The sequence below is a fragment of the Venustampulla echinocandica genome, assembly GCF_003357145.1.
Source record: "Venustampulla echinocandica strain BP 5553 chromosome Unknown scaffold_1, whole genome shotgun sequence".
NCBI classification, from domain to species: Eukaryota; Fungi; Ascomycota; class Leotiomycetes; order Helotiales; family Pleuroascaceae; genus Venustampulla; species Venustampulla echinocandica.
Window position 1 is genome coordinate 424,381 of NW_022474206.1, and position 20,923 is coordinate 445,303.

Sequence of the window (20,923 nt, forward strand, 5' to 3'; positions counted from 1 at the left end):
GTGTTGATAAATGGGAGGTCTCGTTGCCCAATTTGCCACCATCGCTGATGTTGAATCATACTGTTTCGCCCTCATCCTTCCCTCATCACCAAGGGCCGACGAGTCTGGCCGTCAGCCGAAGCAGTTTGCAGGAATGTCGGTCCTAGAAAATGCTGCGGCCAGGGACTATAGGACCTTCGCTAGTCGCAAAGCACACATAGCATATGTATAATCTGAAGCTATTTTAAATTTCGTATAAACTTGGTATAAAAAGAAAGTTGAAAACTCAAGCCTTGAACCTCAAACAAAACCAAATATAAACTAGAAATAACGAGTAAAATCAGTCTGCAAGCAAGTTGCCTAGAAGCCCGGAAGTGTGGATTCGAAACTAACATAAGTCCAATAGCGCCTAAGAACTCCATGCTGCCCATTTGTGGAAATACAAACAGAACGAGGGCAGCTCAAACCTTTCGCTGCTCATCTTCCTGTCCGCCAAGTAACCGCACCGCTCTTTGGTATTTCGTTAACCCGCCTAACTCCTTCAGCAACTTCCTGCTGCGCCATGGGGAAACTTTCCACCATCAACAAAGTTCCTAGCTCTCGGGTTGCCAACCCGATCCGTCACGTATCATTTGCTGACCGCCTTAACCACGCCCGATCCCTCGATGTTGTCATATCTTAGCCGTTTCTTCAATTTGCCTTGCCATTATTCACTTTCCCATTCTCCTTCTGTGACTTGAATTTCTTAATTTCCTTATCGACGCCTTCGTTAACCCTTTTCTGCAATTCGGGCCTGTACCCGAGCATGAACAGGAATTCCATGAACACAAAAAAGGGAGCGAGAACGAGGGCTTGAACTAAATTGTCCAGCAAAGCGGGAGCACGGCCTTCATATACACCGTGTCCAACGAACTGGGCGATCCAAGCGACTATTTCGACGACGATCCCAGCAGTATTGGCGCTCGAGCCGTATGCCGAGGTAAGGTGGTTCGAATATGCCGTCCAGCCCATGATGACCGGCAGAAGGACCGAACCCGCGACAGGTTCGAGGAGGATATAAAAGCCGCTATAGAATATTGCTCCGATGGTCCCGAAATTGAGAGGAAGATTGGGAACAGTCAGCCAGGTGGGTAGTGGGATTAATATTGGACTATTCGTTCCCTGGGTTGTTGTCAGTGTCTACTGCGAAATGTTGCGGCAAGTCTCGGGGCGTACAAGAAGTATGCTGGCAGCTAGAATCAGCGGGACACAGGTCATATGTATGGCGATATTGACTGGATTGTGGTGGTAGGCGCCATACTGTAAATAAATCAGAGCCTGTTCTGTTCAAGGCATGTTGAAGAGCCATAGGAAACTCACGAAGCAAAGCTGTTTTTCCAGATTCAACGACATGTTGAACTGCCCCGGAAACTTGAGAACTTGAGTGGAAGGAGGGCGAAAGCGGCTTCTTTCGAGTATTTAAAGCTTGGGGATATAGCAGACAAGAACGAAGTAATGATGATGGTGATGTTGATGTTGGGAGAATTATTCAACGCGATCGTAGTTGCAGGAGGACCATCACTCTAGCGAGACAAGCTTGAATGGTATCAAAAAGAGCGCCAGAATTGAAGTTTGAAGCTGTTGATGGGAATCGAACGACAGCTCCTCGGCCGCCGGATGCCGCTCGTTATGCGCTAGGGATGGAATCTACGGCTTGAACGCGTTTAGCTTGGCACTAATAAATCGGCTATCAAATTCCCAGTTAAGCTTATGGCGGAACCACAAAGCATCAGCATCCCTCTCTTTGTGTATTCGCCGGCCACATCTTCAGTCCTTTGTCCAGAGCTCGATCCAGCATCGACAACCTTTGCGCGCGCTCTGTAACGGCCCCAGAGCAGCGCCAGAGCGTTCCGTCTTTGCGAAGCCATTCTTTTGACCAGTGTACTGTACGTTGTATTGCTAACCCAGCGCTCACTGCGTTCTGGACTGATATGATGGCTGCAGATTTCGTCAGCGGCCAAGTAAAGTGCAATATATCTGCGAGCTTTGAGAGCTTCGCGCGACCGGGACCGAGGAGGCTATCTTGAAATAAAGGAGTGGAAGGGCGCACTTGCGGACGGTGGCGCGGGTAACTCACCTCACCTCACCTTCGAGCCTTTGCCTTTCCTCCATCTCCATCGCGCCACGTCGAAACTCTTTCTCCGTGAACTTCCTTCTTGCCCTTGGTTCAACAACTTGGATTATCGGGTACCGCCCATCATGTTCTTCGTCCTGAACCTGACCCACCAGGTCACCCTGCACCCTTCATACTTCGGCCGAAATATGCACGAGTTGGTTACAGGGAAGCTGTTGAAGGACGTTGAGGGTACATGCACAGGTCGCTACTTTATTATCACAATAATGGACACGGTCAATATCTCCGAAGGACGGATTCTGCCTGGAAATGGATTGGCCGAGTTCACCGTTAGCTATCGCGCAGTGGTGTGGAGGCCGTTCAAAGGCGAGACTGTAAGAATCGGCAGCTGGAAATTCTGGAGACATATGGCTTATTTATTCTTGCAGGTTGATGCCATTGTAACCTCTGTCAACCAGGTCGGCTTCTTCGCAGATGCTGGTCCTCTCCCACTCTTCGTTTCATCTCATGTTAGTATATGTGATATGGACTGCGCAATTAGGCCTAACATGTAGACTAGTTAATCCCTCCCGATATCAGATTTGATACCAACGCGACGCCGCCTCAATGGACGAACAACGAGGACTCTGTTATCGAGGTCGGAACTCATGTGCGCGTGAAGCTGATTGGCACTAGAGCAGAAGTAGGAGGCATGTACGCCATTGCTAGTATCAAGGAGGACTATCTCGGGTGAGTTGGCCTGGAAGCCGTGTGTTAACAGCTGCTAATCGATATTACAGATGTTTGCAAGCCGCGTCATGAGCCTCCGAAATAGACCACAGGCACTTTGGTGCCGGGGAAGAACGAGGCAACTAAGAAGACAAAAACACCAAAATGTACACATGGACACCGATAGAGGATGCATCGGGACTGGAAATAGTTCCGATTACCACCTCATTCAGAGGCATCTAATCGACCTGATCGAGCCCTCACTCATGTAGCTATATCCAGCCAAGGATTCTGCAAGAATATGGAGGGTTGCAGCCTGAGGTCCACTGGCAGGTGAAACTGAAAAGGAAAGGATCTTAGGTTATCATTGGCAAATCGCCTAGTATTTTAAACCATTTCCGTCAGCAGATGTCCCTCCTATCTTGCCACTATAACGTGCGTAATGCGAAGGCCTGTCGAGTCTCGATATATATTTCTAGCTAAGTCTAGCAGCCACATCCTAAATCTACGCTTCTTTTCCATCTCACTTTCTGAGTCACAGGTTTAAAAAGTACCAAGTGAAATCAAAATTTCTTTGTTAAACCATAAAGTATTTGGCCTACGGCTTTATTCAATATGCCACAGTACCCTTCTTAAAGCGTGTAATCCAAGAGGCTGAGAAAAACGCGTTGCAAAAGTTGGGCTATGTAAAGCTAGTTCCAAGCTGATATCTTCTCGCAAGTTGTGTTAGCGAAGCAATAATATTGATAGGGCCGGATTTGCGCCTTGTTAACACACGAGTACGACCTGCCAACATTCGCCCAGCCGCTCTCGTAGGCCTGTACTCATCGTTCAAGCTCTTGTTGTTCTCTGTCTGTTCTCTGTCTGTTACTCGGGACAATCTATTATTCACTCAAAACAACTGCCCCAAAACAACTGCCCCAAAACCGGCAACCTCAACTTCAACCTTAAGGATGTCACCCTAGGAAATGACCGTCATAATTCTGCTTTGTCTTGCATCGGATTTCCTTCCATCGGCATACACTTATATATCTCGGGTTTTAGCAGATTCTAGCTACAGATCTCAGCCACCGACAGCGTTCTCGACGTAGACCCGGACACAGGCATCTCCAACTTTCGCCTTCAAATCGACCTTGCCCAACAGATTGACCATGTCCAAGGACTCCGTTTTCTTGCATATCAAACGACAAGAACCAGCGGCGCATCTAAAAATACTTAGAGGCGCCCATGCTCCTCATACGAAAATCGAAGACCACACAGATAAACAAATATGCCCAAGCCTCAACACCTCCGGGGCATATATGCGCTTCCTAGAGCGAACTGTCCAGGTCTATTTTCTATTCGAAGCTACAGGGTGGAAGCACTGTAGACTGGAAAAGAAATCCCAGGACCAGATCTATACCATGAAAAAGTGGGGAGAATTTCTTGCAGCCAAAGCCAGGGGTGCTACAATGGCAATCGCGTGCAAAAAGAGCCGTGATGACGAGAGACAGCAGGCGATGAAATTGAAACCACGTTTTGATAAAAAGATGGCGCACGAGTTAAAGAAAAGGGATAGCAGCATCTGTGATGGAAATTCTATCGTTAAGGAGTTGGAACAGGCGGAAGTAGAGGCTGGATTGAGAAGCCAGTTTTATCTGGAATATTTGCCTTCTCCTCATAGGAACCACAAGCGCCAAAGAGATGCCACTCAGAATAGTCAACACACACCAACTACCGGGACTCCTGAAGAGCGACTTGCTCTTGCTCGCCAATCGAAAAGGGAATATGCAGAAATATATATCCCAGCTTCCAAGAGGGTCTTGCAAAAACTACAGCAACAGCTCGAGGCTGGAAAGGAGAGAAATTTGCGACGTGGAGCTGATTTTATGGACACGACATTACTGAATGTCGCGGCTCTCATGTCAAAAATGATACTATACGACGGCCTCAAACCCAAAGCGGACAATCATCTCGTCTTCTACAATCCCCATGCCTCATCCCACCACACGGTCGAGTTTACGGGTGGTCTGAAAGATGGGTTGTCCGCCAATATACATATATGGATCCTGTCGCAAGCTATACGACGCACTATGATTAATGGAAAATTAAGTAGAGATACGTTTGAGGGCTATGAACCTTGCATCACTTGGCAACCGGTCAGATCATACATGAGACGGTTTGATCCCAGCCGCTGGAATAGGGCTGAAACCCCAGATAACTTCGCCGAGGGCACTCACCTGGTGAATATGTCCCTTGCGTCGGAGGAACAGCGTTTACGGGATAACAGAGACCATTTGATGGGCATAATAGAACCTTACGTTTTAAATCTCGATCGGCAGGCGGCTAAGGCTGCGAAAAGGAGGCTACCTGGAGAGGGTATGGAAGCCGCTTTATTCCGACAAACAGTTGAGCGGAAGGCTGTTAAAGCTGAACAGGAGAGGCGGGCTGCGCAGGCTGTGGAATTGGCTGCTTCCCGACGACGAGAAAAGGCTGCCTCCCGCCGGGTTGAAGTTAAGGCTTCATCCAACAAGCAAGCAGAGGGAAGAGGAAATTTAAATGAGGAACTCGCCCGTTGGGGAGAAAGGGACGATCGAATCAAAGCACTGCCACAAAACCCAATATCTATTACGCATCATTGCACTCCGCGCCACCTCGGCAACTATCTTGTACCCGAGGAGCCCAATTGGAAGGTGATTCTACAGAAGGCGAAGGTCATTGTTCTGGGTAGGCATTAGGGAGGTTGCTGATATGTGGCATCCAAGTGCGGAAGCCCCTGTGGTGAACCCCAATCTAAAATATCAAAAGGACGCCGACAGTCCCTCGGCCATTCGAATCGGGAGTTGGTTCAATCCATATACTTTGTGGCCGAAAGCTTAGAGTTCAATATCTATTTTGTTAGATCGGTAATGATGGAGCGTCTAACAATAAGAGTTAGAATCCGAACCGCGACTGGTCTACAAGTTAATTTTGTTGGGTCGTTAGATCAAATATACCAAGTCTACGTTAATTTTCCAAGGGAAAACATGGGATGTATGGTTGTGTATTTGAGTGCCGGAAGGTTCTTTGCAGTTTATTGCAGTCACCCGTACCCAAGATATCGTTCAGCGTGCCATACCCCAAGCTAAGAAAGATGTTTTCCGCTCTGGAAAGCAAACTAGATTACGAGTAGTGCAACCAGCAATGTCATATATTCAAACACAATCGATTTCAAACCACACTATCTGTTCTACAAGTTTTAAAATTTAGGATAATATATTTCAAAAGCTTGTACAATTCTAAACTAAAAAACCAAAAACTAAATGATACTGTAACCAAGCATATCTAAAATACTATTTTAAGCATGCCAAACGCTAAAATAAATATTTGTAAAACGTGGTGTTTCCAACATAATGATGCATTTTAGATTACTTAGAGATGTCATTGCAATTCTCAAGAACTCGTAGATATTCTTCTTGTATAATGATGGTCAAGTGAAATTCCTCGTATATGGGTAGGTTGCCGACTTGATGAAGGGCTAGACTGCCGAGATCATCTTTTTCGCCGAGATCTACGCCGTCGAGCTGAGTTCCCGCGTTTAGGGGTAGGCGCTCTAGCTGAACTTTCTCCTGTAGGGGTAGTGGGCCCAGATGAAATTTCTTGTTGGGGGCTAGATAGCTCAGCTAAATGTTCGGGTATAGGGCTAGATGGCTCAACCGGGCTCTCTTGTATCGGCTTAGGAGGTTCGATTGGATTTCCTCCTGCAGGGGTAGCCGGCCCAGGTGAATTTTCTTGTAGAGGGTTAGATACAACTGGGGGTTCTCCTGTTGGTGTAGCCGGTTGAGTTGAATGGTATTGTTGAGGCTCAGATAGTTCGGCTGAATGTTCAGGTGTAGGTGTAGATGGTTCCACTGGATTCTCTTGTACAGGAGTAAGTGGTTCAACTGGATTCTGTCCTAAAGAGCTAGATGGTTCGATTGGATTCCCTCCTGTAGGGGCAGAGGGCCGGGTGGGGGCGTTTTGAAGAGAGATAGATGGTCTAGCTAGCTTCTTTCTTGTGGGTAAAGTTGGTTGGGCGGGATTATCTTGTATAACGATAGTCGATTTAGCCAGATTTTCTCGTATCGGGGTAGACTGCCTATTTGGACTTTCTTCCATAGCGCTTGAAGGAGTAGTTATTTCGGCGGGGTTATCTTGCATAATAATAGTCGATTCAGCAAGCTTTTCTCGTATGGGGGTAGACTGTCTATTTGGACTTTCTTCCATAGCGCTGGGTAGTAGACTTGGTGGTTCTGTCGTAGGCGTGGTAGGTGACTCAAACCTCCTCATACCTTCCCAGTGCTTATGGTCCCCACACAAACGTTTCATATAGAGATTCTTCGCGTAGACCTCCTGCTGCTCAAGCGCCCCAACTCGTCGAGCGCTAGAAGCCTTGCTACATGAAGCGTGGTTTATTACCAGTACAAACTCCCCCTGTGTAGCGTCGGATATGAGGGCGTGCATTTGCTCATCTGATGCAGTATCCAACTTCAGTTCGCCAAAATATTCATCAAAAAGTTCTAAAAGTCGTGCTGGAAAAATACTAGCAAAAGGGCTCCGTGGATATTGGGCTCGGAAGGAGTCCATAATGGCGTAAATGCCACAAGTCTTGAACCTCGGCTCTGCACTGGAAGCCGTTGGCAGGATCCCCTTCCATTCTTGACTTTTGAAACCATCCACATACCATGATACCCCGTCCTGCGCCATGGGCTCGATAGCTAATTTACCAGGTGGTGCCCTCTGAAGCACCGTTGTCAAGTCAGCACCCTGTTGTCCTGCCGAGGGATCGGTATCCAATAAGTGTAATTGCGGGTCGTCTGGTTTGAGTACTCCCTTCGGCTCTTCTAGTGGCTCTTGAGTTGACTCTAGTTCCGGCCCCTCTGCCGCCGAAATGCCTTGTGTCCCTAAATCGCCTTGTAGCTCTGGAATTGAGCCTCTCTGACTTGGTACAGACTGGAAAGACTCCTGACTGTTAGATTTTCTGCTGCTGTCGGTGTTCCCATTCTCTGTTGCCGATGGGTCATCCACTGGAGGGGCTTCATTATCAGTCCTGTTATCTTGATCCCCTGGCTTAGATAGATCATATCTGACAATCTTCTTAGCCCAGAATTTGGGAGCTTTCTCATGGAGCTTCATATCCTGCATGAGCCTAAATATAGGCAACTCCTTGACTCTTGTCCCCGGCTGTATCTGGATATCTTCCCAGGTCTTAGCAGGAAACCGATCGGGATTCTCCACATAGAACTCTGCAAGTTTCACAAGGCCGATGCACAAGCTTGTCCAGTGGAAGATTTCTGTACGGGAGAGCGAGCCGCGAGCTTGGCGGAACTCAATAGTCTCAGAATACCCTTCTCCTCGGGTTAAGTTGACAAAGTTGACCAAGCGATTTCTATTCCCATGAGGATTCAGGCGATTTTTAGGTGCACACATCTTCTCGGCCAATTGCTCCTTTGTCCGGTTTAGACGCATGCGGTTGCGAATTTGCAGGATTGAAAACTTCTGGCTAAGTGCATGAGTCGAGCAATCCGTGTCAATCCAACTGCTTTCGCGACTTGCGTCGCCATCTATAAACACAGAATCATCACTTTTCAAAAACCACAGACGATTGCTGTCGAGTTGGCGCTTTGACGCAGGATGTCCCGGTCGCCGACATGGAGGATGAAGCCGGCTGATCTCTTCTTCGTATACAAGCAAAATAATTGCAAGCTCTATTAGAACCTTCAGATCTTTCGGTGGTTCTACATGGACATGGAGGCCACATTGATTGGTTATAAAAGCGTCGTACCCAAGCTTTTCAGGGCCACCAACAGATTTGACAATCTTCCCGATTTGGCGCATATTGTCCGGCACGGCACCATTAAAAACGGGCGTCACTAGCTCAATCCCATAAGAATCCCAATCACCCGAATCGAATCGTGGCCGGTGTGGTAGTCGCAAAGGGATATTCTCCGATCCTACTCCACAGACGGTGTGATCGACAGTGATGATCCATTTCTTGTACTGACCTAGGTATTCCGGTGTTTTCTGGGCACCTTCAATTGTGCCATAGACCTTGGTGGGGACTTCTGGGCATTGAGCGCGAAGTTTCCTCTTCAAAATCTCCTGCGGCTGCCCATCATACTAGTACATGGTCAGCACCAACTTAATGGATGGAAACATAGAACAGGCTTCTTAACATGGCCTAGCTTAGCTATGACCTGGTGGAATACTTACAGGTTTTAACTCACTAGTACTATGGACTTGTACGCCCCAGCTGTTATACGGGTGGTCTGGTAGTCTTGCGATGGCGCGAGTGAGCGCTGTTTCTCTCATGACATACGGGATATGCTTTTGGATGACGTTGGGCCCAAGGTCTAACTCGGGCTCAGCGAAAGCAAACACGAATTCGAACTCCACGCCATAGTTAACAGGCGCTATGTATAGTTTCGGGAAGGGTGGCGGCTGAATTTGTGACTCTGGTAGTTGCTCTGGCTTTTGACTTGATTCCGGCTCCGGCTTTGGGTCGAGATCTTGCTCTGCCTCTCGCTTTGGTTCGCGGCCGGGTTCAGGGCTTGGTTCTGGGCTTGGTTCAGGGCTTGGTTCGGGCTGTGGTTCAGGATTTGGTTCGAGCTCTGGCTCTGGCTCTAGATCAGGGCCTGGTTCGAGCTGTGGCACAGGATTCGGTTCGAGTTCTGGCTCTGGTTCGGGACCTGGTTGAGGCTCTGTCTCTGTTTCTGTCTCTTGTTCGAAACCTGATTCGGGCTCTGGTTCGGGCTCTGGTTCGGGCTCTGGCTCTAGTATTCTACGTAGGACACTCGCAGCAAACAAGATTGCAAGAACCCTTGGGGTGGTCCAAAGAACACATGAATTGTCCAAACTTCGAGAGTCCCATAAAATAATAATACCAAAAGGGACATAGACTGAAAGGAAGGCAGAAATCCGACCAATCCATGGGTTATTGGGCACTGGCATGACTGGGGAAGAAACCAAAATACGAAGTGGGAAAAGTTGATAATGAGGTTTGATTTCATGACCTGAGTGGCCATAGTCCTATATGGGATCCCATATTCATTGTATCCCTCCTGAAAAACTATCACTGATATGTTGGCGCCGGAAACGGCACATCAAGGACAAAAGGCGTTGCGGGGACGGACTTGCACAACTCCCCTAACAAAGAAAACTTTCATTCTCCCTAATAATAAACTCACCAATCAGCGCAATAAAGAAAACCCATCGAGTATCCATCTCATAAATTGAGCAGATAAGGAAACTAATGGCCAAAAGCAGGTGGAGCTCCCCAATGACCAGGAATGTTCATTGCAGGTTCAACCCACCTCGGGTTTAGAACGAGTGCATCCGGCTCGCACGAAAGAAGGTAAAGTGGTATTGTACCAATCTAAAGCTATAGAGACATTTTGCACTGTGTGACATTTGAAATACACATACACATTGTAATTAATGTACTTCGGATGGAAAGGGGACCTGACAAACCCCTATCTGCAAGCACTTCTGCAACCTATTGTCATATGCTCGCGCATCAAAGTCACGTTCGGTTATCAGCCTGCCACATCCATATGCGTCAACACTTTCGCCCAGAAGGCAGAGTGGGGGCAACCAGGCGAGATTCAATTAGTTATGAAAAAGCACGCGATTTAAGAAAATGGCCAAAATAAGGGCCTACTAATGCATGAAATCGGGATCACGACAGAATTTTCTGCGTATTGCCGAGGGGAATCCCTTTGGAGTGAATTCCAGGAGGTACAGCAATGTCCAGATGAATAGCCAGACTCGAAGATTGCCAAATAAAATGAAATTGGATGATAAGTTGAAGAACGAAGATTATGCTGTGGCGTAGATTGAGTATGAGTACTACTCTAGCGATTCTTTGTTTCATAGAGCTGAGATTATAGGGAGATAGAATATTACTGCAAGCGTCGTGTACCATGATAAAACGGCCGTGACATGGCTGAGGACGCTGGAACATCCAGGGCTGAACGCAATTAAATGACGCATATCAGACCTGCACCACTGGGCACAAAAGGAAAAAAGGGCGTCGTTGAAGAGGACGGCCAGTGAAGGAGACTCGAAGGGACTGATCAACGAAGGATTGAGAAATTGAGAGTTCCACTTGGTTAAGAAGGCAAATATACCGAAGTTGATTGGGCATCGTTCGATGAGGAACGTAATTGTTTTTGCAGGATTTCTGGAGTGATGATGCAATTGAAGACTTGATATTTGACTGGTCACGCCTCCATATATCTCAATCAGTTCTTTTTATCCTTAGCGTCTTCTTCGCTATCTTCCTCCTCGTCGCTGTCCTCCTCATCCTCCTCCTCATCCTCCTCATCCTCCTCCTCGTCTTCTTCGGGGATAGCCTGATCCTGCTCGACTTGTTTAATCTCCTCAGCGGAAGCTAGAGAAATCGAAGATCCTCTATGGGACAAAATCGGCCGGTCGATATCAGTAGGCTTCCATGCAGTAGAGGTTGGTGATTGTAGTGACTCCAATTTATCGCTCAAATATCGGGGTGTGGTAGGCCTTGAAAGCGACTCTGGTGCTCGCCGCCAAGCACTCGAAGTTGGAGATTGTAGGATGGTATCTGCATTGACGGGACCTTTCTCCGTTGAGGGATCAGAGACAGCAGCGGTAACTGGAGCTGGGGTGGCAGATTTCTCTGCCTCCTTCGCCGGCTCTGCCTTGCCAACTCCACTTCGTGTCTCTGCGGCTTTCTTCTTGATATCCTTAGCTTTCTCTGCTGCTTCTTGACCCAGTTGTCGCAACGCTAAAGATATTGGTGCCGCTGAGCTGCTTGGAGGGGAATCTGAGGACTCGGAAGCTTTCGAAGGTTCGGGAGCCTTTGGAGCTTCTGCTGCCGGAGCTGGCTCGGACTTTTTATCCTCTTGTGGGACAGGAGGTTTGGAGGGTGCGCTGGAAGTCGTCGTTATTGGCCGTGCTGGTGTCGACGACACGCCGACAATCTTGACATGCTGCTTCAACTCGCCATACTCATTCCAATCTTCGATTTCTACAAGATCCTGTGTTGGTCAGCCTGTTGTTCGCCTGGTTGATTCTCCTGACCAGCATACCCCAACTACCATCCCCTCCTGCACCAGCCCTGGAATCTTCCTAGCACGACCCGATTCATCCTTTCCTGCTCTTCGACCCCATAGCATGCGGGCTTTCTCGTCCGTCGCAAGGTCGATAGCCTTGAAGGGGATCCTGTTTGCTCTCAGTATCGTTTCGAGCCGGGAAGTAGCAGTAACTATGTGCGACGATCCAGCCGTCAAGGAAGTGTATAGGTAAAGCGCAGGGTCCGTAGAGTACGATTTGGGTGCAGAGTCGGCCATTTTTGAGATGCTTGGTGTTATCGTTACGAGGATCGTGGGGACGGTGTAATGTGGGGAGCGAACAGCAGTAGCGGAGGTTGATCAATACCTCGTTTCACAATTGAACGAATATGCCATGGCCCTTTGAACAAACAGTCGGAGTATTGGACTAGCCATGCGATGCGATACAATTAGCACCACGTTTGCAGACACGTCTAGAAACCCTTTAGGATAACCCTTTGGGCTGTTGGGCCTTTCGGCGCATGAGTGCTCCTGCACTACCAAGGTACAAGTCCATGTACCTAGCGGTATCGGTGCCTAGGATGCTTATCGTAAGAGCTCTACGATGATGCTTGGGTTAATTGCCCCTCCACACTCAATTTGCTAGTCAAGACAAAGTGAAGGTAATATTAATTCCACCTACCCAAACGCTACTCATGCTACTTCGTACTACCATCTGCGTTGCTGAATACCTGCTTTTCGGCTATAATGTTATAGCTAGAATACTATTCCTTTTATAGCTTGAATGCATATTATTTTTTATTCCTATTTTATCCTAATAAATCAACGATGATTTCGGGTATCCCTACTTGTGACCATAGTGACTTAGTACATGTAATCAGGGGTAATGCCCACCACTACCTGTAATCGAACCAACCTCGTCACCAAAGTAAACAGACCCCATATTTGGAACGAAAGCGATATTTTCTAGTATGTTATCATATGGCAGTTATGTACCAAATTACTATAACCAATTCACTAGAAGGCATCGCAGATACCAGAGATCCAGCCACCCTTCGCCCAAGCCGCAAAGCAATCGCGCAGACATATAACGACCTTCACCCACTCGATGTTGGATGAGAAGTATTTAGGTTAAGATAAATTAATACATGGGTCAATTGCCACCTTTTCCTATCCATATTGCTAGTTGGGGGAATAGGCGGGCTAGTAACCAAGAACAAAGCCTAGACAAAAAGGTTTAAAGACAACTTCTACTTCAGTCTTAGGACTTGGCTTACCTCTATCCCAGTGCGTTGTAGTTGCGGAATCAATTCAATACATTGGTGAGTAGGTGGAAAGGATGTTCCGTTTATATATGTCTTCTGATATTTTTTAGAAAAGCGGTTATCAACCTTACAATGGAGAAATCACAAAAAGCTGCTCCAGCTCTCCAGGCAGGCACCTTTGTTATTCAGTCAACATCCGCACACACTCACACAATCATCCTTCTTCACGGCCTTGGAAGTAATGGCCAAAAATTTGGATCTGAACTCATCGAATCTGGGGTCTCGTCCGCTGGAATGAAACTCACTGAAATATATCCTGGCGCAAAATTCGTTTTCCCAACCGCCAAAAAGCGTCGATCCAGTGCATTCCACCGAGCAAGATTAAACCAGTGGTTTAACATAGCATCCCTAGATGACCCTGCTTATCGTCGAGAGGTGCAGTTGCAAGGGTTGGCCGAATCTGCATTAGAAATCCGAGAAATTTTAGCTCAAGAGCTGGTGACTATACCGAGCAGGAATATCATCCTCGGGGGCTTCAGTCAAGGATGTGCGATGTCGCTTTCTATTCTGTTAACGCTGGAGTTTCCGCTCGGGGGATTCGTGGGTATGAGCGGATGGCTTCCATTTCGTGATGACATCGATGACATGATAAATTCAGACAGAACACCGGATGATGAGGGAAATGAAGATACCTTTTCTTTTGGTGGTAACGAGGAATATGATGTTCTTGAGCCATCTGTTGCAACAATAAACTATGTTCGAGATCTCTTGTCGATGGATGCGCTGAATATCTCAACATCGAAAAATAGCCAAACATCGTTAACAACTCCCGTCTCTCTTGCTCATGGTGAAGACGATGAGAAGGTTAAGGTTAGGTTAGGACAGGAAGCGGCCCAGACGCTCTCATCGCTTGGTATTCAAACTACTTGGAAATGCTATCCAGGCTAGGGTCATTGGTACAAAATTCCGGAGGGCATTGATGATATTCTTGAATTTCTTCAACCTAGGTTAGTGAAATGTGCAAGCGATGGCACCGAACGCGTATGAGGCATAATAATCAACAAGGGGAATGCGGCTAAAGTGGTCGGTTACGGAGGGAGAGTCAAGTAAACTACTATTTCAAGTCCCTCGAGCTCTATGCTTAGCAAAAATTCAGGATTCAGAACTTGTAGTTTATATTGAGTACCTCACCAAATTATCTCCCTGGTGTGCCAAATAACTGCCAATTCCGTGAGGTAAGGTTTTAGTATCTGATCAGTGGCTTTCTCCTTGACCCATCCACTCTCCCAATTTGGTCGCCAGAGAGCTTTAACATATTCCCAATACTCCGGATAAAACCCAGACATCTCCCAATCCGAAACTGCAGCGAATTTCGCACCCTGCACAATGATATTCCTCGGAGCAGAATCACCGTGCGTAAAAACAATATCGTGGCTTTTGAAACTGCGGATCATTTCGCAAACTAGATCAACCCAGGGGTCTTATCCGGACCCTCTAATGGCTCTAATAATTCCTTCATTAAATTGATCCTCATTATCGTATGGCCCGTAACTTAGGTCGGTGAATATAATGTCTTCGCAAGATTTGCCGTCAATACAGCCAGCAAACGGGCCGCTGATCTTCCGCATTTGGGAGAAGAAACCTCGGAGCTGATCAATGATGCTTTGTTTTTGAGACTCGTCAAACTTGTCCTATACATCCTCAAGGCAGTCTCCCTCAACAAGCTCCATAACAATCTGAACATGCCCCGTCTCCGGATCTCGATAGGTGTTGTAGACCTCAGGAACAGGTATAGTGGTGTGGGTCTGAACAAACTTCATAGTCGCAGCTTCTGATAGACGTACTCTATCACTGCTCTTGATGATGGTCGTCGCATCAACTTTGTAAACTGCGCAGAACGGCCCCAAACGGTCTCAACCGCTCCGCCTTTCCAAGTTCAGCCGCTGAAATAACTCTTTCCTTCATGATACCTTGAGCAAGTTGGCGAATGGCTGGGTAGGGAAAATGAATGAGCAAATTTATGGATTTACCTATGCAGTACTTTGCAGAGTGAATTTTGAGGAGAAGTTGGAACTACTTTGTCTATATGGAAGGGTAGCTGACTTTGAAAAAAAGACTATCTGAGGTCAAAGTTGATGGCTTGTTGGTGTTTTTGCGATCTCCTTCACCCTCGCCCTGATTATGGGACGGAGAGCGATGTCCTTGAGCCCTTCTCGTTGGTGCCCGCTAGTCTGAAAAGGTCAAGTTGCTGGTTTGTTTACGGCAACTTGGCCTTCTCAGGCTGGCGGCTGCGGTCCGTGGGGAGGCAACCGACGGGAGCTGCTCTCTACCCCAAGGTACCAGAGCTGCGGGCCGAAAATAACACTGAGGTCATCGCCCCGTTTAGCTGGGACCTTGATAGCTTTTCATCAGCGTTTGACTTCTCTACTTGTTTCACAATCATCACCATGGCGCATCAGACTGGGGCAGCGATTATTGCGCGAGCCCTTCATGGGCTAGGAGTCGAGGTTATTTTTGGCCTCGTGGGAATACCGGTCGTTCAGATTGCAGAGGAAGCTATCGCGCTGGGAATCCGGTTTATCGCGTTCAGGAACGAACAAGCGGCGAGCTATGCAGCAACCGCCTATGGCTATCTAACAGGTAAACCAGGTGTGTGTTTAGTTGTCGGAGGGCCTGGAGTTCTCCATGCTATGGCTGGGATTGGCAATGCATCGGCCAATGCGTTCCCTTTGCTATTATTAGGTGGCTCCAGCGAGACACACCAGGTTACCAAAGGAGCTTTTCAAGAGATGGATGCGATATCTCTCCTTACCCCTCATACGAAGATTGCCATACGATGCGGCCTCGATTCAGTTCCTCAAAGTCTTACAAATGCATATCGAACCTCGTGGTATGGGAGAGCAGGGCCAAGTTTTGTGGATCTGCCCGCAGATGTCATACAAGGCGAAGGAGAAGAGACAACAACACATCTCATACCTGCTCCACCTAAAGCTGCTTCGGACCCAGCCAAGATAATAACGGTTGCGGAGCTGCTAAAATCAGCCAAGGCGCCACTTGTCGTTGTTGGAAAGGGGGCAGCATATGCTCAAGCTGAGTCCACCATTCGACAGCTGATCGATCAGACGAAAATCCCATTTCTGCCTACACCTATGGGCAAAGGAGTTCTTCCTGACTCACACCCGTCGAATACATCTTCGGCCCGATCCGCAGCTCTCAAGGGCGCAGATGTTGTCTTGGTACTTGGTGCAAGACTTAACTGGATTTTACATTTTGGGGAAGAACCGAAGTGGAGTTCGGCGGCCAAGATATGTCAAGTGGATATCTCAGCAGAGGAACTGGGCAAAAATAATGGTGATTCATCTCTATCTATTGTTGGAGATATAAAACTGGTTACTCTTCAACTTGCTACAGCCCTTCAAGGGTGGAAGTACGATACGTCTTCCAACTATATCAAAGCTCTTAAAGCGAGCGCGGCCAAAAATGAGGCTAAAGCTGCAGAGGCAGCTATTCTGGACAAAGTCCCGATGACATATGCAAGAACTTTTAACATAATTAAAGAGACTCTTGATCGCTTCTCGCGGGTAGACGAGGGTGGTATTGTCTATGTATCAGAGGGCGCCAACACCATGGATATCTCGCGCAGTGTCTTCCCAGTGGAACATCCCCGATTACGACTTGATGCAGGCACCTATGCAACGATGGGCGTAGGCTTAGGATACGCCATTGCAGCACATTGTGCCTACAATCTTCCTTCCCCCGAAGCAGTCTCGGGACCCAATATGTCTCGCAAAAAGATAGTCTGTCTGGAAGGGGACTCCGCATTTGGCTTCTCATTGGCAGAAGTTGAGACGATGGCGAGATATGGGATGGATATATTGATTTTTGTGATTAATAATGGTGGTGTGTATCATGGAGATAGTGAAGATTCAGATAAATGGTTACAAATGCAGCAAAATACTATCGATGGTAAAGAGAAGGATGGGCTGAGGAGCACAAGCTTAGGGTGGGAAGTAGGGTATGAGAAAATTGTAGAGATGTGTGGTGGGAAAGGATATCTGGTCCGCACTCCTGCGGAGCTTGCAAAAGCTACGGAAGCCGGGTTCAAGGCGACTGTTCCGGTAATTGTGAATGTCATCATTGAAGCTGGGCAGGGGAAGAAATTGGTGAGTGGTGTCATCCCCTATCATCAAAGAAACCAGGCCATTAGCCGATCTCTATCTCTCCGGCTTGCTTGCTAATATTGGCTAAGGAATTTGCCTGGCAGAACAATTCGAAGAAGACAAAGGAGGAGGCTAAGCTGTGAAATGTCTATGCCAGAAATCCCAGTGTATGGAACCAATGAGCGCACTACGCCCGTTTGCCTATGCGTAGCTCCTCATGCTAGGCCAAACGCTACATGCATACTCCCTCATACATCCACGCTTGAATGCCAGAATTGGAAACTTATCTGCCAGGACGGATAAGGAATGAGATTCCCAGGCATATAGCACGCTCAGATTGGCTCTTTGCAGTACTGCGAATGCCAAACTTAGGGGAAGTACAGTTCGTGCAAGCTGCCGACCCGTACACGTAACTCCCCACGACATGTTCTTTCATCTTTCTAGAAGCTGAAAATATGTTGCCGGCTTAGCCAAATCCGCATTAGGCAGTTCAATCCTAGCAGCGCTCGGCCAGAGCAAGAGCATAGTTAATATATACCTCCCTTTTCCACTTCTTCCTTCCATTCTTTTCCACAACTCACTCCAAAGCACTTTCATTGAATAACCTCAAATTTCGACATACGATCATACACACAATGGGGTTCTTTAACTGCAAGAGGGACAATATCAAAAAGCCTCCCTCCGCCTGGGGGAGCAACATCTCCAACGCCTCGGTGTCGTCTTCAAGATCATCCAAATACGTCCAAGATCCGTACTCTCGCATCAAATACCCTGTTGCAGCCCCATCCTCATCTTCCCGGTCTCGCAGGACATCACCGGTGATCACCACCGATGACTATTACCACGTCTCCGCAAATGTCCCTCCTTTCCAGGCCTCCCCGTACGCGCAGCTCGATCATTCAACATTTGCTTACTATGGAGGATATCAATATGAGGCTCGGTCCTCGCTAGTCCCTCCTCCCAGTCTCCTCCCCCCATCAGTAATGAGGTCTTCCTACGCTGTTCCGCCCTACAAGTACGACTTCGTCGAGATCAAAGAACAACATGCCACAACCATCCCCCACGAAATCGAAACACTTAAAGCGGTAGTAAGCCGCCCTACCGTACCAAGCTCCGATGATAAAAAAGCCCAGCAGAAAATCACTGAACTCGAGGAAGAAGTTACCAAGCTGCGCGTTCGCGCCGATAACAAGGATCTTCTTGAGCAACTGAATAAAGCCCGAGCTGAAGGCGCAACACAAGCCGAAGCGCGGCTGAAGAAGGAAATTGAGCAGCAGCGCGAGCGTGAACAGCAAGAGGAAGAGAGGATTAGGAAGCAAATTGAGCAACAACGTGAGAGTACAAGGGAACATGAACGCCATACACAGGAGCGGATCAGGAAGGAGTTCGAGCACCATTATGAAGTTGCCCGCGAGCGTGAGCGTCGGATACTCGAGCGGGGATCTCAACGAAGAACTACCCCACAGAGGGACTACTCCGATTGGGAGGTTGGCAGTGAAGATAGTGCTGAATCTGTGCGAGCTACTGCGCCGAGAAGGAGGAAGAATCGCGACCGGGAAGTGAAGCAGGAGTATGTGACGCATATACATACCGTCGACCTCCCATCTCTCGCGGAACTAGGTAGGACGCTCGGTGGTGGTGGAGGTGGCGGCGGTTCTAGGTTTGTACGAGATGTCATTTTGCCAGGTGGTGGTGGTAATGGGGGTGGAGGTGGTAATGGGGGAGGTGGCGGTGGAGGATTCTCACCATCTAGTGGCGGAGCAATAAACGCTATCGATTTGCACCATATGCGTGAGATGGAGAATGGCTTGGGCAAGCGACCCTATGTAACCAGGCTGGTGCCGGAGAAGGGAGGCTGGTTGGAGACCGATAGCGGGGATAGGTGGTGGGAGCTGAGGGATCCGCGGAGGCGCGGATACTGAAAGGAGATGAGGGGAGATAGGGAGAGGATATTGGTAGGAAGAGAGATTCGATATATTGTCCTTGCGCTGGTGGGAGGAGAGGCTCGTATTAATTTGTGCTTCGGTCAGCTGGGGCTGGGGCTAAACAGAGAGAAGTAAACTTGATATGGGATGGAGTATTCTTACTGTTTTGATTTTATCAATGGCTTCATCGGTTGCGTCACAGTTATTTTCTCTTCACTTTCAGTCTCAGTTTAGTTTGAATTATTTTGTTTTTGGCTGGTTTCTATGATTACAAACACCCCCCATGTATCGTAATTCATATGCTGCCAACCTCGTTGTCCATGCTCCGTATCATCTCAGGTCCATCCCATATGTATCAGCCTTCAGAGCATACTACACGAAAGAAGAAATGGAATGGAAAGAGAAAGGAAATATCAAGGACGTGTAGCAAAGTAGCAAAGATGCAACGAAAAACCCTCGATGCATAATTATCGTTCCCATGTACTGTTGTTGCAAGATCCACAATTCACTCATGCCATTATCAGTCATATCCCATAAAGTCATTAAGTCGTGCAGAGGCACAAGACGCCAGTGCAAACGCCATTCTGTCGCGTATGTTAGTCGCGTTGGCAGTTGGGCTCGAGAAAAGGTGAACTTACCTGCTTGTCAAGGAAGATTAACCGAGGACCAAGGCGGCCAGAGCAAGTAGACCCAGCAGAACGCTAGGGACCATAACATGGTTGCCAGGATTGGCCGGGGCCGAAGCTGAGGGGGTAGGGTGGGAGGTAGGAGATCCAGCAGTAGATCCCGAGGTGGCGGAGGCCTTCGAGGTGATGGAAGCGGTAGACGAACCGGTGCCAGATGCGGTGGGAGCAGCGGACGAAGTACCAGAGCCGGAGCTGACGATCAAGCTGGTGGGGATACCATCGTTGCTGGTCAAGGTGACTGATTCAGTAGGAGAAGGAACCGGGGCCTTAGTGGAAGCAGATGGAACGATGATAGGACCTCCGGGAGTCTCGCTGGCATGAGATGGGGATGGGCTAGCAGACGGGACAACAACTTCAGAGGTCTTAGAACCAGCAGGGCCGGTGGCGACTGGAGAAGAGGGAGCAATGCCACACTCGGTGACGGTGACGGTGGCCTGAGCGACGGTGACGGTGACGGTGGCCTCAGCCATGACCATCGCCATGAAGAAGAAGGCGCTGAGGCCAGTGAGCAGAGTTGAGGAACGCATTGTCACGGAAGACGCGTCAAAGATCGAGGTTCAGTGTTTGGAGTTGAGAGTTGGATTGAGAAGTGAAGTGAACGATTGTGGTATGTAGAGAGCAAGGTCCAAACGAGTGGAACAGGAGATGGAGTTGTGGATGGAAGAGATCGGTGTGGAGTTGTGTTTGTTTGGGGAGAGAAGAGAGAGAGCGTTGAGGTTGGCGGTCAGTATAAATAGTCGGTTGTTGGTGCAACGCCCCTGCCTCGCCTGCGTACGCGGATTTGATGGTCTGTATATTTGCAAGCTGGGAAGAAAGAATCCCCGAGCCTCGTCGAAGGCCTTGGATTGTTCCGGAATGTCAAGCTCCAGCCTTTCAAGCTCGAAACTTCCAAGCGTCGAGCTTCAAGCTTCAACAGCGAAGCATCAAGCTCTAGAGCAGGAGTGAGAGCGTCAGAATTTGTGGGAACATTCAAATTTTAATACACCCTCTATCTTGGCCACATTATAACATCTAATTACAAGTTCATAAGAGCATAAAGTTAC

General features: G+C 48.1%; 9 protein-coding genes across 9 annotated transcripts; 5 read left to right on the forward strand and 4 right to left on the reverse strand.

Moving 5' to 3' along the window:
* Positions 1-669: 669 nt before the first annotated feature.
* Positions 670-1,371, reverse strand: BP5553_02665 (Uncharacterized protein; the record flags this gene model as incomplete). The annotated part of the gene is made up of 3 exons (XM_032011288.1): positions 670-1,140; positions 1,195-1,278; positions 1,339-1,371. 3 exons carry the CDS (start codon positions 1,369-1,371, stop codon positions 670-672), a joined length of 588 nt encoding a protein of 195 aa, XP_031870981.1.
* Positions 1,372-2,217: 846 nt separating this feature from the next.
* Positions 2,218-2,893, forward strand: BP5553_02666 (putative DNA-directed RNA polymerase II chain Rpb7; the record flags this gene model as incomplete). Its single annotated transcript, XM_032011289.1, has 4 exons — positions 2,218-2,466; positions 2,521-2,601; positions 2,652-2,821; positions 2,872-2,893. The coding sequence occupies 4 exons, from the start codon at positions 2,218-2,220 to the stop codon at positions 2,891-2,893; spliced, it is 522 nt and encodes a 173-aa protein (XP_031870982.1).
* Positions 2,894-3,951: 1,058 nt separating this feature from the next.
* BP5553_02667 (uncharacterized protein) lies at positions 3,952-5,517 on the forward strand (the record flags this gene model as incomplete). The annotated part of the gene is made up of 1 exon (XM_032011290.1): positions 3,952-5,517. The coding sequence occupies one exon, from the start codon at positions 3,952-3,954 to the stop codon at positions 5,515-5,517; it is 1,566 nt and encodes a 521-aa protein (XP_031870983.1).
* Positions 5,518-6,310: 793 nt separating this feature from the next.
* BP5553_02668 (uncharacterized protein) lies at positions 6,311-9,748 on the reverse strand (the record flags this gene model as incomplete). Its single annotated transcript, XM_032011291.1, has 2 exons — positions 6,311-8,917; positions 9,011-9,748. 2 exons carry the CDS (start codon positions 9,746-9,748, stop codon positions 6,311-6,313), a joined length of 3,345 nt encoding a protein of 1,114 aa, XP_031870984.1.
* A 1,292-nt stretch (positions 9,749-11,040) lies between these two features.
* BP5553_02669 (uncharacterized protein) lies at positions 11,041-12,123 on the reverse strand (the record flags this gene model as incomplete). Its single annotated transcript, XM_032011292.1, has 2 exons — positions 11,041-11,811; positions 11,863-12,123. 2 exons carry the CDS (start codon positions 12,121-12,123, stop codon positions 11,041-11,043), a joined length of 1,032 nt encoding a protein of 343 aa, XP_031870985.1.
* A 1,118-nt stretch (positions 12,124-13,241) lies between these two features.
* BP5553_02670 (Uncharacterized protein) lies at positions 13,242-14,057 on the forward strand (the record flags this gene model as incomplete). Its single annotated transcript, XM_032011293.1, has 1 exon — positions 13,242-14,057. The coding sequence occupies one exon, from the start codon at positions 13,242-13,244 to the stop codon at positions 14,055-14,057; it is 816 nt and encodes a 271-aa protein (XP_031870986.1).
* A 1,499-nt stretch (positions 14,058-15,556) lies between these two features.
* BP5553_02671 (Thiamine diphosphate-binding fold (THDP-binding)) lies at positions 15,557-17,412 on the forward strand (the record flags this gene model as incomplete). Its single annotated transcript, XM_032011294.1, has 2 exons — positions 15,557-17,272; positions 17,359-17,412. The coding sequence occupies 2 exons, from the start codon at positions 15,557-15,559 to the stop codon at positions 17,410-17,412; spliced, it is 1,770 nt and encodes a 589-aa protein (XP_031870987.1).
* A 492-nt stretch (positions 17,413-17,904) lies between these two features.
* Positions 17,905-19,191, forward strand: BP5553_02672 (uncharacterized protein; the record flags this gene model as incomplete). The annotated part of the gene is made up of 1 exon (XM_032011295.1): positions 17,905-19,191. One exon carries the CDS (start codon positions 17,905-17,907, stop codon positions 19,189-19,191), a length of 1,287 nt encoding a protein of 428 aa, XP_031870988.1.
* A 658-nt stretch (positions 19,192-19,849) lies between these two features.
* Positions 19,850-20,407, reverse strand: BP5553_02673 (uncharacterized protein; the record flags this gene model as incomplete). Its single annotated transcript, XM_032011296.1, has 1 exon — positions 19,850-20,407. The coding sequence occupies one exon, from the start codon at positions 20,405-20,407 to the stop codon at positions 19,850-19,852; it is 558 nt and encodes a 185-aa protein (XP_031870989.1).
* Positions 20,408-20,923: the final 516 nt, after the last annotated feature.